Source organism: Protopterus annectens, chromosome 14.part0, assembly GCF_019279795.1.
Source record: "Protopterus annectens isolate FY-2018-M chromosome 14.part0, PAN1.0, whole genome shotgun sequence".
Classification (NCBI taxonomy): domain Eukaryota; kingdom Metazoa; phylum Chordata; order Ceratodontiformes; family Protopteridae; genus Protopterus; species Protopterus annectens.
The window spans coordinates 224098403-224116448 of NC_056748.1; the positions used below are offsets into that span (position 1 = coordinate 224098403).

The 18046-nt window shown below is 39.9% G+C and overlaps 1 protein-coding gene across 1 annotated transcript in view; it reads right to left on the reverse strand.

The window, feature by feature from the left end:
- GSTO1 (glutathione S-transferase omega 1) overlaps positions 1-18046 on the reverse strand; it is a 561581-nt gene that overhangs the window by 315935 nt on the left and 227600 nt on the right. Inside the window, exon 3 of the mRNA XM_044055949.1 lies at positions 10591-10813. Within this exon, the coding sequence (XP_043911884.1) occupies positions 10591-10813 (223 nt within the window). The remainder of the gene's footprint in view (positions 1-10590; positions 10814-18046) is intronic.

Below are 18046 nucleotides of genomic sequence, written 5' to 3' on the forward strand. Positions count from 1 at the left end.
AACACTGTGGACGGACAATTTCCCACAGTCTCTCCAGCCAGCTTAGTCGACATGGGCATCCTGAGGTAGTGTAGCAACTGCCTTATGTTCACCAACAACCCTCTACTCCTAGTCCACACAAACGCAACATGTCAGAGACACAACTTTATTAAGAACCTTGAATTCATGCTCTTACAGACCAGTCAGTACATATGACAATGAGCAGGTTGTCAGCATGCACACCTCACCTCCACTCCACCCATACCCACTTCATACATACCTACATATGCTGGGGTGCTCACCAGAAGCATACCTAAACACCAGAGACCTCATAAATACAAGTACGTTACACATAATACTTTCTCTGCAGAACACAATACACATAATAGCTCGCGCGCCAGTGTCTCACCTGTCAGGCCCTTAAGGCAAAACACAAAGCCAAACATATTAGTCATAGGTGATGCCATCGCGAGACACACAGATGTCCCTCTCACCAGGCTGGATAAGGAAAAGGTCATGGTCAGCTGTCTGTCAGGTGCCAGGATCCGCCATATCATACAGGCACTCAAGTCTCTCAACAACAGGTACTGTTATGACTCTGTCATAGTCCATGTTGGTGTGAATGACTTGAAGACAGACATGACTGAGCTCTCAGACTGTGTGTCTCAGGTAGGTATGTCCCTAGCCTTAAACAGCATTTTACCTTCACCTAGATGATGCCTCAGTACAAACTGAAAATGACTGACTTCAATAATTGGCTTAGTTTCCTGTGTCTTTCTAAGCGGGTCCAGTATCTGTCAGCCTGAGATGACAATCAGCAGACCTCAATACTTTGCCAGAGATGGTCATCTGTCAAACCTGGGATTTCGGCTACTGGCTAAGGCTCTTGCCACCCCTATAGTGCCTTTTTTAGGCAGTGTCTCAAGGACAAAATTCCTGACATAAAAACTCCATCTAAAAACAACCTCAAGGTTATGCTGCTAAACGTTAGGTGTCTTAACATGAAACTGCACTCACTGGAAGCAGTCCTCACCTTGAAAGACGCATGACATTTGTGCAGTCATGGAGACCTGGTTCAAGGCTGTGGAGGGTACCCCAGCCAAACCAGGTTACATCTCCTTCCATAAGTTCAGACCACAAACTGAAGGCATGAAAACTAAAGGAGGCTGTGTATCAATATTCATTAAATATAAATACACCTCCAGACTGGTTAAACAGTATGATTCTCTGGAAATACTTCAGGTGCAATTAACTGTTGGTAGGACATCTATTCAAGTCATTGCTAGCTACAGGAACCAACTCCATGAATCAGGACACACACTCTGCCTATTTGGATCTACTTGAGTCCATCAAGATACATCCGAACACCAAGGTTTTTGGGTGACTTTTACTACCCATGCATTGACTAGGTAAATTACTCATGCTCAAACTCACTTGCCCCAAGGTTCCTTGACTTCGTTAAATCCAATGTCTTAGACCAGCTGGTTGACACCCCCACAAGAGGTGCCAACATCCTCGATCTGGCACTTAGCAAAATGGGGGACCACTGTAGCATCACCATCGTGAGGTCTTCCCCGGTAAGATCTGACCATAAATCAATCTCATTCAAATAACTATCACACCTGACCACCCCACCCCTCCCAGCAGCAACTAAACTAAAAAACATCTCCAAAGCAGATTAAAACCTCTTACGGGATGGTATAAATAACTACACTGCACCTCCTCCCCCAGATGGAACTGGCAACTGTGCAGAGTTCTACACCAATGCTTTATACAAACACCTGTATAACTACATTGACTTGGCCGTACCTGATAGGACCAAAACAAGCTTTTCAAGGAAGAGTAAACCTGCCTGGTGGACAACTGCCATTAACAGGCTTTAAAATAAGAGGAAGAAATTGCTAAGTGTAAGAGGGAAGCGAGCCCTAAACTGGAAACACTCCCTCCTCAGCTTAAACAAGCAAATAAGACTTCTTGTGAAGTCCTCCAAAGCAAACTACAAATCCAAATTAGTTTCTTCAACTAAGGACAACCATAAGGCATTCTTTAGTTACATCCGTAACCTAAAAGGAAAGGCCCAGATTTGTTCTGAACTGGTAGTTAATGATACCACATCTACTTAGCTTGTGGACACAGCTAACCAGTTAGCCAGCAGGTTCTGTGAAAACTTCACTCCCCTGCCCCGCCACATGTACCCCATGACATCCCTACCACCTGTCCCCTACCCTGTATCTCTAAAGACCAGGTCATAAACACCCTTTCTCATGCCAACAACATAGTATCTATGGGACCTGATAACATCCAGGCTGCGTCCTACATGGGCTCCAACAAGAATTAGCAACACTATTGGGTGTTCTTTTCAATCATGTCTAAGCACCGGCTTCGTCCAAGCTAAATTGAAAACAGCCACTGTTATTCCCTGTGGTGCTTCCACTGACCCCAGGAACTATAGACCTATTAGCCTGAATAGCCTTATCTGTGAGGCTATGGAGCGAATCATCATGGACCTTATCAACAAAGATGTAGGAAATCTCCAAACACTTGGCCCTATTTGGTTTGCATTTGTCAAAGGGAGGTCATGCCTGTTAAACCTAGTGGACTTCTTCGAGAAAGTCACCAAGGCCCTGGACGAGGGGAAATCTGGGCATACAGCCTACCTAAACTTAGCCAAGGCTTTTGACACTATCCCCCACTCGGGCATCATTGACAAATTCACTCAGATAGGTATCAAACCTAATATTGTTAGACGGGTCGCTAACTGGATCACTGACAGAACCATTATAGTCAAAAAAGGGAATCCACCTCCAACAGCAGATCTGTAACCAGTGGTGTTCCACAAAGATCTGTCCTGGGACCTCTACTGTTTGAATCTATGTATCCGAAGTACAAGCAAGAACTAAAGGTCTGTGGCTGACAAACTTTGCTGATGACTGCAAACTGGGAGAGGTCATAGAATCTCTAGACAATGTCAACATCCTACAAGAGGGTCTTACACAAACAAATGATTGGTGCCAAAGTCATGGCCTTAAACTGAATGCAAAAAATGTATTATCATCCCTTTCAGTAAGAGTGATGTTCCTGCTAACTACCACATTAATAGCAACACCCTAAGTACACACCCAGTGGTGAAAGACTTGGGCACACAGGTTGACAGCAACCTTATCTTTGATCACCATGTCTCCACAGTGGTAAAAAGGGCATTCTATATTGCTCATCCTATAAGTAAGGGCATTACCTCCAGAAAAAAAAGAAGTTATAACCTCCCTGTACTCTTCCCTCATCAGGCCAATAATTGAGTACAGCGCCCCTTTTGGTATGTACCTTTCCAAGCACCTGCAGCAATTGGAGATACCACAAAAAGAAAAATTCAAGGTCTTCAGCATCTGTCCTATGTAGATCGTCTGAAATCACTATCACTTTATTCTGTTTCTTACAGACTACTCAGAGGCAATCTATGCCTTTCATATAAGGCGATCTTTAACCCTGCTTTATTGGAAATGCTGCATATCCGCAAGTCAAATGGTACATGGGTTACTTGCTCTAAAGACCGTAACATGGTATATGACATTAATAGAACCTGCCGGAGGGAGAGATTTGTCTCCCAGAGGTTACCACACCTTTGGAAGAGACTCCCACTTCATGGCAAACAGAACACCTCAATGGCCCTCTTCAAACGCAATCTAGATGACTGGATGGGTAACTGTAAATTCACCCCAGGGGTTCCACCTGTGTCCCTCTTGGACAGGGGCAATAGGTGCTGATCATGGAAATAAGGGTAGAACTTCGCTAGACTTATAAGAGACCAAACGAAAAAGAGACCAGCACTCGACAGCAGCAGGATAAAAGATATATTTATTTTAGGTTGCAAAAGTCAACCTAACTAGATATGCACCAACCGGTTTCGGCTGTTAAAGCCTTTTTCAATGTGACTTGTTACGAATTCAAAAACGTTTGATTACAAAAACACATATTGCATCCTGGTTCTCCATTTATACCCACAACTTAAAGTGGTATCAACCTATTCAATTTTATATACAGGGTACTTATACAGTGTATTACATCAAAATTTGTTTGAACTGATTTTGCTTTTTATACATATTTTGAACATATTTTTTAAACATGTTTTTAAACCATATTTATTGAACATATTCTAAACCACAAACTGCGAACCTACTGATAATGCCATTACTAATAAGGCTGCTATGAACTGTAGCCCTGAATGTTTACATATTTATATCATATTTTTAGGCAAAAATCAGATAACATGCCTATATACAATATATATTTTTTAAGCATATTATTGGTTAACATAGTTATTTAATATATGTGGATTATAATGTTGGTATTAGAATAAGATAAAATGTTGACAAAAATCAGTTAATATGCATATATATATGTATATATATATATATATATATATATATATGTATAAAAATATGTATATATATATATATATATATATATATATATATATATATATACACATATATATATATATATATATATATATATACACATATATATATATATATATATATATATATATATATACACATATATGTGTGTGTGTTTTGGCCTATTAATGGTTCTCACAATTTTATCTAATTTATGTGGAATTTGATGTTGATATTAGAATGATTGGATATTTACCTGCCTAATAATCATTGTTTAGTCCTATGATGCCTATATCATTGGGGGCACCAATGGACTATGCCTCATGTACTTGGCCAAAACACACACACACACACACATATATATATATATATATATATATATATATATATATATATATATATATATACACATATTTTTATACACATATATATATATATATATATGCATATTAACTGATTTTTGTCAAAATTTTATCTTATTCTAATACCAACATTATAATCCACATATATTAAATAACTATGTTAACCAATAATATGCTTAAAAATATATATTGTATATAGGCATATTATCTGATTTTTGCCTACAAATGTGATATAAATATGTAAACATTCAGGGCTACAGTTCATAGCAGCCTTATTAGTAATGGCATTATCAGTTGGTTAGCAGTTTGTGGTTTAGAATATGTTCAATAAATATGGTTTAAAAACATGTTTAAAAAATATGTTCAAAATATGTATAAAAAGCAAAATCAGTTCAAACAAATTTTGATGTAATACACTGTATAAGTACCCTGTATATAAAATTGAATAGGTTGATACCACTTTAAGTTGTGGGTATAAATGGAGAACCAGGATGCAATATGTGTTTTTGTAATCAAACGTTTTTGAATTAATAACAAGTCACATTGAAAAAGGCTTTAACAGCGGAAACTGGTTTGTGCATATCTAGTTAGGTTGACTTTTGCAACCTAAAATAAATATATCTTTTATCCTGCTGCTGTCGAGTGCTGGTCTCTTTTTCGTTTGGTGATTTATGGTTTGGACCGTGCACCAACAGTCCTACGTGCGTGCCTTGGTTTCTTTAGACTTATAAGAGCCCTAGGGCCATTAGCCTAGTAACTTCCTATGATCCTGTGATTCTACAGGGATCAATAGCTGCCTGCTCAATGTGTCTGCAATTGCACTAGGTGTCCTCAGTATGCATCTTGCTAAAAGAAAGAAATGTGATGTCACAACCCATTCCCAAACCCTTACGGCTTCTCCGGCTTTTAATTTCTCCAAGTCTTTTGGGTTTCTAATACCATGATGGGAATGGACTCGATTCCTAAGTCAAAGTATGATTAAAGTTCATGAAATTAGTATTGTTTCACTCTTTGATGTCAGCCAAAAGTGCTCTTCGCAGCACCCGCAATGTGCCCAGTAATGACTCCTTCTGCAATTCATACAGTGCTGCATGAATTGGTAATATATCTAAATACAATTGTAAATTCTTTTTTATAAGACCAGTTGCACCTACTACAATTGGAACTGTCTGGGTATCTTTCTTCCACACGGCTCTCATTTCTGCCTGCAGATCAAGGTATTTTATGACTTTGTGTCTCTCTGTATGCAAGACACTGTAGTCACTAGGTGTGGCAATTTCAACGATCAATGCTACTTTTGTCTTCTTTTCTTGGACCACTATATCTGGTTTTCTAGCATCTACCTTTTGAACTGTTGGCACTGGGTAAGTTTGTGTTATGTTTTGCTTATTTATACACCATACCATTACCATATTGTCAGAGTGAAGGATCTCTCATCCTTGGAGTGCAATTCCTTAAATGTCTGCAATGCTAGGAGGATCACTCATCTCCAGAATGTTGAAGTGCGGTTTGGACTCTTGAGATGTTCACATACCTTGCGTTGTCCTGTGTACGTAATATCCCTTCATCCAGAATAGATGTGTCCAACGTTACCATGGTAGTGAGGTATGTCAAACAAAGGGTGATCCTGCTGACAAATTCTGTGGGTTTGTCCACCACAACAGGCTCTTATGCAGGTCCTTGAAATCTTGATTGTATGTGCCATGGGCTTGGTTGCTTGATCCCACTGAGTTTTGAGTGTCCAGCGTAAAATCCCAAATGTTGAGCTTGGTGTCTGGATGAATGCCGCCATCAGATACTGCAGTCGCTGTAGGTTTACTTGTAAGTTATTTGATTACTGTAGAAATTCTATCCAGTGGTAATTATGCCCTCTAGTTTATTGTATTCACTTGGTAGCCAATGAATGTCTAGGATTGTGATGGATCATTGTATTCACTTGATAGCCAATGAATGTCTAGGATTGTGATGGATTCAGTTGTGATTTTTCCACATTGACCATGATCTCCAAAGACAGACACACCTGGGGCAAGTACTGTCATTTCTATAGAAGGTGCTGCTGTGAGCCAGTCATTTACAAAATCTGCACTCCCATTAACTGCATTGGTGCTGCGACTGGAGACATGCATTTGGTAAACACCCGAGAGATGAGGGAGTTTGGTGAGCCCAAAAGACAGGGCTCAAAATTGGCAATGACTGGCTCCCAAATGGAAGAGAAAGAATCTTTTTGATGATGTGGCTATTTTGATGTGTAGGTACACATCTTGGAGATCCAAAAAGTACATCCATTCTCCTGCCAATAAGCACAACAAGATGAACTGCACTATGACATCCAGAATGACTCCTTCACATACTGGTTCAGCCAACTTATGTCAAGGATTGATCTGAGGTCCTGCCTTTTTTTGGGCAACAACAACATTTGAGACTAAAATCCAAACCCTCTCTGGTTTTGTGAGTCCTCATAGCTGGCTCCTTTTTTGAAAGAGAATACTTACTTCTCTTTATGCCACCCCACCTGTGGCAGTGGAGCCACTGAGGGGGTGTGAGGTCATGTGATAGGGCACTGTCAAAAATGGAATAGAAGACCCTCTGGATATCATTTCCCATATCCACTTGTTCTTCATGATAGCTAGCCCATGGGCAGATGTAGGGAAAGTCATTCCCTGACTGCCTCCAGAGCAGGACAGTAGAGGCAGCCCTTCAGGGATCTCATTGGTGGCACACCCGAAAGGATCCTTGAAGCCCTGCTGATGCTGGACTTCTCTGCCTCTAGGACAGCAGTTAGATGAAAAGTCTACTCTACCACAGGAACCCGTCACACTTTTGTCTGTTCTGGTGTTGCTGGGACTTACAAAACTAAGTTTTTGGGAACATTTTGATTCCTCTGAAAGATTCTTTGTGAGGAAGAAAACTTTACCCCAAATGCAGTGAGCATTTTGCTGTTCTGCTCACACTGCAACAGTTTTTCTTTCACATTTTTCTCAAGCAGAAGGGAACATTGATGAATAATGCATTGAAATTGGTCTGCAAAATCAGTGAGGCACAGCCAGGCCTGCCTCCACATTGCAATGATTGAACCCACTGCTCTAGCTGACACATCCACTGAATTATGGATCAAATGCATGGCCAGCAAAGATATAGATGTGATGCTTACCATATGTGTTCCCAACTATGACTTCAGATCAACTGCAGGCAACTGTTTCAGAGTATCTGACATTTTCTACATCAAATAATATGTGCCAGATAATTCAATGCCCTAATCAAGAAAGTATTGTATGTATATACATTCTTACTGATTATATCTATCATCTGGGATTCCCTGTTAAGAAGGTGTATACATGGGCTTCCTCTGGGATATCACATTTGCTAGCAGAAGACACCACTATGGAATCTGCAAGCAGTCCTTTTCTCCAGTAGTGCCTATCTTTGGGAGTCCGTAGCATGCTTATGAAGGGTAGCCACAGCCATATCCAGTTCTTTCCGAACTCTGGAGCCCACCATGTCTACAAATTCATTGGGGTGGTATTTCTCAGGTCGCAGAGGGAAAGGACTTATAGTCCTCCTGCAAAATCTCTTCCTCCAGGGAGATGGGGTTTATGGGCCAAGATTCCCTCTGCCTCATCATCTCAAGAATTTTGCCAAATGTGGTGTCTTCAGGGGAGATTTTGGGGGGACCTAACCTTTGTCAAGAACTAAGTCTGGGAAGAAGACTTGAAAGAGGAATCCAGACGCTTATTCTTGTGCCTCTTTTTCCTTTCTGCACTTGGAAGAGTCGTCTGAGTTCTTCTGGGAGAAGATACCCCAGATCTCCCAGTCTATGAGATCCTCTGTCCTTTGGCAACCATGATGACATACAGTCAAAGGCTGCAGCCCTGACAGTATCTTGGGGCAGAATTAAAACAACCTGTACCTGTTCATGCAAGGAATCAATGACCATGAATTTCCTGCATTGATAAGTCAAAGTATTCTGGCCTGAGATTATTTACACTGACTGCACAGAGAGTATCACAGAAGGTACACCGGTGCCAGTCATTAGCACAGAGGTCTCCAGAACCAAAGTCATCCTAGAAGATTTGGTACTGATGAACTAAATGCCAGCAGCACTGATGCAAACAATGGCCCCAACAGTGTAGGGGCCAGAGTCAGCACTGGGTGTCCATTAGCAAGCTCCTATAGCCCCAGGCCCCCAGCATCCATAAGGCCTGCAGCAAGGTATCAACTGATGCCAAGGGCATCAGCACCAAAGAAAAAACATCTATCAGTGATGACAGTGCCAGTGCATGCTTTGATACTGATTCCAATGCTACCAAAGCTGTAACAGGGCCTAGAGGAGGAGGAAGAGCAGTAAAGGCTATAAGGGCACATTCACTAACCACCCTAGGCACAGGGGAGGCTGAGATGACACCATTCTGCAGCTGAGTCTTCACAAAGGCTGACATTATGTGTCCCCAGTCCAAAGGAATTGTGCACTAAACAGACCTGAAGAAGCACTGGGGCAAAGTTGATGATGGTTGTGAGGTTAAAAACCTTGAAAGTTCATGCTCCAAGGAGTTCCCAGGTCTCCTTCTCACAGATGAGTCAGTCATGTCTGGCAGCTCATGCCTACAAGGAAAAGAAGGCCTAGCAAGTGTTATTACTGATGAAGAGCCAGGATGGGATGAAGAAATTGAAGGCTTTGGTACCCTGGCCAAAGGTAAATATATTTTTTTAAATGGAGATGTCCAGGTCTTCAGTCCTTCTTTTTCCCTTTTTTTTTCTCTGGACAGGCCATCCTAGAAGAGGGTCTCTCCTTGCCGGGGGGACTCTCCTTTTCTTTCTCTGTGGCTTTGGATCACAACAGACCTTTAAAGTCCAGTCTATTTTTCCTATCTAATAGAGTTCTGGATCTAAAGTTTTTGCAAATGGCACAGTCAACATCTAAATATCCCACCCCAAGACACACCACTCACATGCTGTGAGGGTATTGGAGATGGGGATTTAATGCCCACAGTCCTTGCATTTTTCTGAAAAAGGAGGCCTTCACATATTTATCCATACCTATGGTTGGTCAAACAACAGTAGTAAAAAACAAATACCAAGCCTGTCGACTATCCAAAAAAGTACAGGCACAACAAAAAAATTGTCCAGGTTCCATCAGTAAAGTACCTTCAAACAAGAATTATTGCCAATTATTAACAAAAGAGAAGACAGCTATATAAGAGGGAAAGTTAAAGATCTTTCTCTCTTTTTCTTTTTTGTTATTTTATAGACAAAGGGCAAGGAGGGAATAAGGGAGGAAAAGCTCAGGTTAGAAAGTACAGAAGTCTGCTAGACTAACAGATTTAAGAGAGTACAAGTAATGAAAGAGCTATTTGGCAAAAAAAAAAAAAAAAAAAAAAGTAGTTAATGCACTTCTCTGTCAAGGAAGGTGTTCTAAACACCCCTACTAGCGCCATCTCAATCAGAGACATTGTAGCTGCAATGCAGGCAGAGAGATCGGGAGTTCTTCTCTTGGAAGCAGGGTTTTACGGCATAGAGGAAGAACTCTAATTTGCAAGGACTGTCATTGCTAAAATAATATTGCCAAGGTGACCATTCCAGCTGTTTCCAATGTCCATACAGGATCAAAATTAAATGTAATTTCTACTTTTACAGAGAAGAGGAAAGGAAAAGAGACAACTGCTTAAGGTCATAAAATAAGACAAACTGCAGGTAAATGAATAAAATCTTAAACCAAAAACAACTACAGTGACATACGAACTGCTGAACCAGAAGAGGTGAAAGAAAAGACCTGAATACATCAAAAGGGAAGGAAATCACAGATTTATAGACAAGATACAACCCAGTCAAAAGAAGACCACGCTTATTGTGTAATTTACCTTAGAGAAATGCTCCAACATCATCTTCTCTTTGGCTTTCTCGTATGGGTCTGCTGGAGTGAGACGTTTTTCAGGGTAAACTTCATCTAAGTAGTCACAAGTGATGGGAGACTCATAAATTATTTTGTCACTGGGCATCTCTATTACTGGTATCAAGCCAAAGGGATTCTTTTTCAAAAACCAATCAGGTTTGTTTTTCAGATTGATGTTGATGGTTTCATACCTGGAAGTGTAGAAGTGTAGAGTAATTAAGACTGGCATACAGTAAACATTGTGGTCATACAAAGATCATAATGACTTATCTATTATGTTCCTGTAATCATGTCACAGAATACACATTTTCAAGGCCAACAGAGTTCTTCATCAGTGAAGAGCAACACCCAGGTTCTAGAAATAAATAAGTTTACCTAAGGGCAGTCTTTCCTATGTGCATGCGCCTTGATATCCATCTTCAGAAATCTGAATGGCAAATAAGGGCAGAAATGCTTCTCACTTCTCACATACACAGACATTTAAGTTACAACTTCAACAGTAGCTTTTAGCAGACAGGGTCAGAGATTAGAATCATGTGTCTTAGAACAGTGTGCCTATCTAGGAAACAGCATTTAGAATTTTATTCGGATGAGGTTAGTGCACAAACATTTTGTCTAGAAACGTTTTTCATTCCAATTAGAGGTATAACAAAGTCATCACTATTTTTCTCATAAAAAAGATCAACTACATTAGATAGTGTTAAGTCCAAGATGGAGACTGGGGAGCTCAACACTCATTCCTCAGTGAGTAGGACAAGGTAGCTTGGTGGGAGTATCCCTTGCAGTCATGAGAGACATTCTCTGTAGCAGGCCACTGCACCCACCTCTCATGTCTCATCAGGTGTGAGCTAGTAGGGAAAGGAGAAAAATAAGAAAATATCCTCAGGCCACCATAAGTTAAATCCAGTGTGCTCCTACGTTTATGCAACCCCCTCCATCTCTCTGGGAGAAGTGAGTGGACCATGCCTCAGCACTAACACCCCCCCCCCTGGTTCTTCCAGTCTGAGGGCCTGTTAATAGAAATGCCTGTATGAATGATGGCATCTCCCAGTTGACCCTCGCCCAGGTGATGGGGAACTAATGGGATAATTGGTCAGGAGGGGGTAGCTGATCAATAAGATAGTGGAGGCAAAGAGAGCAGTAACATAAATATAAGGATCACAACTATGGAAGTGTATGATCAATACCCAGAAACAAAGATAGTGCTTGTTAGACAAAAGCAATTAATAATACATTTGAATAGAGAATTGCATTGCTGCAACACGAGTTACAAAAACATGGAAATGTGGATCCTACACAGTCTGTTAATCACAATCTGCAAGACATAATGATGGGATGAAAAGTCTGCCATACCCGTAATCAGTCAGAGAACAGCTAAAATGCAAAGGCATACATGCAAGACTGCTGTTTGCAAAAGGAAACACATGCAGGCAGTAACAAAAAAGGCAAACAATACCATATGTTTAAAGTGGTTTACTATCAAAATGTCGATTGCCCATCGTCGAATGTACATACTGTCGACTCCTTTATGCGAAAGCTGTAATGCCGATTCCTCAAGATATCGAACTAAAACACCAAATGTCGACATTTCCGACCGCTACACCACAAAACAAGTGCTACCATGGGTCCAACGGGGGGCGAGATTTTTCATTTGGGAATATCGGTGTTCGACATCCCAACAGTCACTGTTCGGAGTTCGCGTTAGTGTTGTCGACGATGGGCGATCGACATTTTGATAGTAAACCGTTTAAAGCACCTACTTCCCCAGGGGTATCTAGGACTCCATTTATGGTCTGAAAGTGATCTGCAAGATGCCTGTTGATCATCAGCAGTTTACTGAACCACTGTGTACTGCCTGCATTATCCCTTTTTGGAAAAAAAATAATCAAATCAAAGAGGAGCAGATGAAGAAGAATAGGAAATGGCAGATAATGGCTTCTATTCTACCAAATTAGTACAGTGGGGAGTTTGGTAAAAAAAAAAAAAGTTACAGACTGGACTCTGGTTGTCTGAAAGAAAATGATGTTTGTTCACTGGATAAATAGTATGTCAGGACTGAAACATGGCAATGGCATCTTCTTTTGTGTGAATAAATGTAAATTCAACACTGCTTGCAAGCAGCCATTTTTCAAAGCAGGGGAAGGTATGGTTTTCCCCGTTTTCATGTTTGACAGTGCTGTTAAAATATTACTGTGAATTAACAGTTCAAAAAGCACAAGTTGATGTCAATTCCTGGAGCTAAGAACTAGTAATGAACAAAGTGCATTCTGGACCTCAGGAAATGTTATTTCTGAAATGTATGTAGGGGAATGTTCTGATTATCTAGTTTAGGGTATTAGAGAGATTGTTGCCCATCTTGGAAGTTGGCAGGTACAAAGCAGGATGGCAATCCTTGCTAGGCTGTATGGCTACCTCAATAAACATGTTTTACACAATCACACACACACACACACACACACACACACACACACACACACACACACACACACACACACACACACACACCTTCACTCATTTATTCACTCACTCACATTCACCATCTAGACCTGTAACAATTTATAACAGTCCAATTCACCTACTGCTTATTTTGAGATGTGAAAGTAAATGGCTGCAACTCGCAAAAGCTCGAGAAAGTAGAAGGATGACATGCAGACTGTACACAAAAGGCACACCAATACAGAACCTGCATTTTCTCCAGTTTTCAGCTGAATTGCCATTACTTTTAAGATGTTACTAACTCATAACTCAGATGGCAACCCCTAGAACTACAAGTGAACAAATTAAAACATAAACCCTAAAACATTTTACTTCAAGGAAAGAAGTTGATGATGTATAGAAGAGAATGAGTGGTGACATGCAAATTCACTGATGTATTCAAGAGGGCTTGGGATAAATGGGCAGAAAGGGAAAAGAAGGCAGGTAGGCACTTGCAAGAGAAAAGTTGCAAACCACTGAAAAACTGCCTCCTTCTGTCAGAAGTAATATATGCCTACATGTCTGGATAAAGACTAATAAATGTTAATGGGAATCTGCAGTTAAGCACCCTGCATGTCTATTAAACTGTCATTTTAGATGATCAGGTGAGTAAGCTTTACATGTATGCACAATCTGACACTATTTGAAAGCACAGAGGCGCAAGACATGGATAAAAGTCCAGTTTTCTGAAGGATATGGAAGAAAGTACAGTTGTGAAGGGAAATGTTCAGGTCTAGGGATCATTGTTGCTGTTCCATTTATAAAGCAAAGAAATTAGCGATAGGTGGACATCAGTGTGACCTGATAGAGTCTCAGAACTTTGGACATCCCCCAGCACTAAATGGTTTCCTCCTCATGCCACAGACATCAGTGATACTGGGAAGAAATAAGAAAGCAGGCCACATTATTTTTAGGTTGTTTTTGGTAAAATTCAAAACAGTCTAGTACCAACAAGTGCAAATGTGCTCCACATCCATGAGGGAGTTAGTTAGGCTGTCCTAGCCTTAAAAGTTACCCTTGATCTGCAGTCTTCAGTAAAATTTTGTTCTGTAGATAGCACATATGTAGCTGCAGTCACATCATCCTTGTAGGCTGCCAGACTGCAAAGTAATTTAGCTAGTTGTTTTTTCGATTTTTCATGGGGGGGTAAATAGGTATAATTGTTATAGTAGTATTCATAAAACAAGAGAACAGTGTACTTGCCCTAATATCTGTCCAAGGAGAGGGAACTTAATATTTAGAAGATCCTGTAAGACAGCAGTAGTAATGCCTACCCTGCTCCTGTAAAATGCATTGAAAATGCTGTTTGGAAAAGTCCAGGCAGTAAAAATATTTGAATGTTATTTCAGGATGCCTAGCCATACTATGTATATGTGGTGCATGGAGAGCAGTGATTACACTTTGACATTCAGGAAAAAGACAAATCAGCTAAGCACTAGAGTGGCGCGAGACTGAACCTTAACAACTGTTAAACACCATGTGCTTAAGTTGTTAAGGTCAGGTCTCAGGCTAGGCAGTAAAATATGCCAGTACTGACCAGCAAATGACAGCGGCAGAATAAAAGATTTGGTTCTGCCTGCTGGCCACACTGATAAGGTTTCTCTTCCACTGACAAACTTAGAAAGTAGCTAGAATAACAGGATGTTTGTTCGACCTGCATTTTCGCTGAAGGATACAAACTATTCAGTGACTTCAATCCCTTGAAATTTGTCTGAAAAAACACTGACTTTATTAGGGACAGACCAAACAAATGAGGCAAGAATCTGGACATTTTGTGAAAATCTGGACAGTTTAGAGGTAAATGTAAGGGGACTGTGCATTACACTGCCGTTCTGACAGTGCTCACTACGTGGCTAAGTGATTTATGGCTTTGAAAGATGACAAAACAGTTACCATTTTTTTCTTACTATAACTAGTAGTACAAGGAGCAGATAAAACTCCAAGTACTATAAACAATTATGATCGGACCTCTGATTATGTTATCGGACCTCTGATTATAAACTTCAATAATGTGTTCTCAACATAGATGCCAAGATTCACCTATCAAGTTTCATTCTTGAGGTGCATTTCTTGGTAACCATGTCTTGAGCACATAATAAGCAGTTTATGACTGGTGACTCGATCATAATTTTCTAGATTATACATAGTTTTATTTTGCAAGAAATTATCAGTGGTTTTCATTTCGTTTACCACATAGGAAAATTGGGTTGCAAATGTTAAAAAATGTGAACCAACTAATGATGAAAATTGTATACTTTGTTATATTAAAATGAAGTATTAGTAATTATAATATAAAATGAAAACCCTGTCAACTGCCTCATATATGCCCTGGGCAGAAACATTTTTAAAAATGCATATGATGTATCTGCTGCTCCAGTGGAATGGGTTTTTACCTTATGAGTCAGAAATCTGTCATATGGGCCATAATAACAAAACATAATGCAGTCAGCAAGCCATTTAGATGTATGGTCTCCTTAGATATCAATCTGCCATATTAGAAAGAAATAACTAATCAGACATTTTCCATCTTGTAGTCTTTGCCAAGTAAACAATATCTAAATTGTTTGTGTACATTTATGGAATATAACGGTCTTTTCCCTTTACTGTGAGGCATTGGAAAGAAGACCAGAGTCTGCATTGACTGATTTAGAGAAACCTTGATTATAACCCCGGACATGAAGGCTGGATTTGTTTTCAAGGACACTTTGTCTGAAGTTGAACTCCTAAAAGAAGTAACAGCCAGAAGCAAAGCAGTCATCAAGGAAAGGAATTTTACAGTACAGCCAGCAGATGGTTCACAAGGTGTTAGAGGTAGCTTTCCCAACACAAAATGTAAGTCTCAGATAGGTTCCAATGGGTTTCTAGTTGGCATTAAATGAAGAGTACATTTTAGGAAAAGTTTGGACACTGGGATAGTAGCCACATATTTATCTAAGGGAAGACACAGTGGAATAGCAGAAAGGTGGATTTTAATGGAAGAGTGAGTTAATTCAGAATAAAACAGAGAGGATAGCTAAGAACGTTTTGTACAAAAGCATTTAAGGGGTCAGTTTGATAACCTGAATACCAGGTAGAAAATATTTTCCATTTTCCAAAAACAGGATTTTCTTATCCAAAGTACGTCTGGTTCATAGGATCACTGGTTATGGATCACTGACCTATCTTCTAGGCAGTCAAATTGAGACCAAGTAGATTTGGATACACTGACATGCTCTCTTGTTGAGTCTACACAGTCCAGTGTTTGGAAGGCGAAATAAATGTTTTTTTTTTTTCTGAATCTATAAAAAGGGGGAAAACAAAGGCTGTCTGGGTCAGAAGGGATCTATTAAATGATGCTGGCCCTCTTTTCCTTGGCCTTCATCAGTACTTTTGGTGTGATTGAAGGGAAGGAATAAAGTAATCCTTTGCTCCACATGATTAAAGAGGCATTTGTGGCCCAGGCTTCTTGGCACATGTGTCTGGAGCACAATTTTTTCATACAGCAGTTTTGGAATTTCACAAAGAAATCCATCCAATGGGTTCCCCAGGTATGCAATATGTGCCTGGTTATTTTCCTATCCAAAGGCAATTTATGGGTATTTGTTGTGGATTTGCTTATTAGGTCAGCGACATAGTTGTCCAGTGAAGCAAAGTATGATGCTATATAGTAACACCAGGTCCCATGTTTTCATGGCTCATCTGTGCAACTGGTAGTCAGTTTGCTTGTTGATGTCCTACATCACTGTGGTGTTATCTGTGGCTACCTTCAGAATATCTGGGCTCCAGGTATCATTTTCCCATAGAGCATAGATCAGAGGAAACATCTGCTTGAAAATGATAAGCATGGTTATTGTAGTGGGGACCCATTGCCCCTGTACTTTAACATGTTCAGTGTGGGCTCCCCAAGGTAATTTTGAAGTATCTGTTGTGAAGGTCTGGGAGTTTTCTGGAGACGTTAAATACATCTGCAGATTTGTTTTGCACTTGATTTTCCCACCAAAGAAACTCTTTCTAGATATCTGGGAGCCGAGAATGAGTATGGAGGTGATGGATCAACAAGTTACTGAAGAAACATTGTCTCTTCCTCAGGTGCTCGAGGAATGTGTCACCCACACCGTAAATGTTTCTTTTGGGTTAAATATTGAAAAAGCGGTACTAAGACATTGGAAATAATTGGATATGAAAGTTTGATGTCTGTTAGCTGATGGAGATCTCCAAGATTAACATGCAAGAAATAACCAGACTTAGATTTTTATTAGTTGCCCCTAACAGGGAACCTGAATCAGGCAATCATCCAAATATTGCAATTTCTCTTTGTATTATACTAACTCACCTTTAGTTTCTCTATAAACTGGCTAAAACTTCTCTATTAAATCATTGTCATATAACTGGTATCTATTCTTAACCAATGTTTTCATATTAGGTCTACATTGGTATAATTATTTAACCTGTACTTGTTTTTTTATATATTATTTTTAAAGACTGCAAAATTATTGTTCTTAAAATGTTTTTTTTTTAATACTTTGGATCTTTACTCCCTGGGCCTTCACTGAAAATACACTCCTATCCAATCAGTCTTTCCTAGTAATCATATGTCAATAAAAATAAATATGGGTAGATGTGAATACCCAGGAGCTGAAGGTGAGAAAATAAAGGTGCCAAAAAAATTGGGAATACCCTAGGAGCAGTACAAAACACAAACAAGGAACTGAACTAGAAGTGGTGAGGGACCTGCCAAAATCTGAGAAACCTCCTGTGTCTTTGAAAAAAAGAGGATGTGAAGGTACACATCCTTTGTGTCTGGGGTTATAAGACCTACTGGATTAGCATTTAGAACTGTTTTACTCTTATGAACTCACATAAAGAAAAAAGTTCCAGGACTGGTCTTCAGAATCTGTCTTTTTTGGAATGAGAAAGTCTTTAGGAAAAACTAAGTGTCCTCTTCCATGGAGTGTACTTGGTCAATAGCT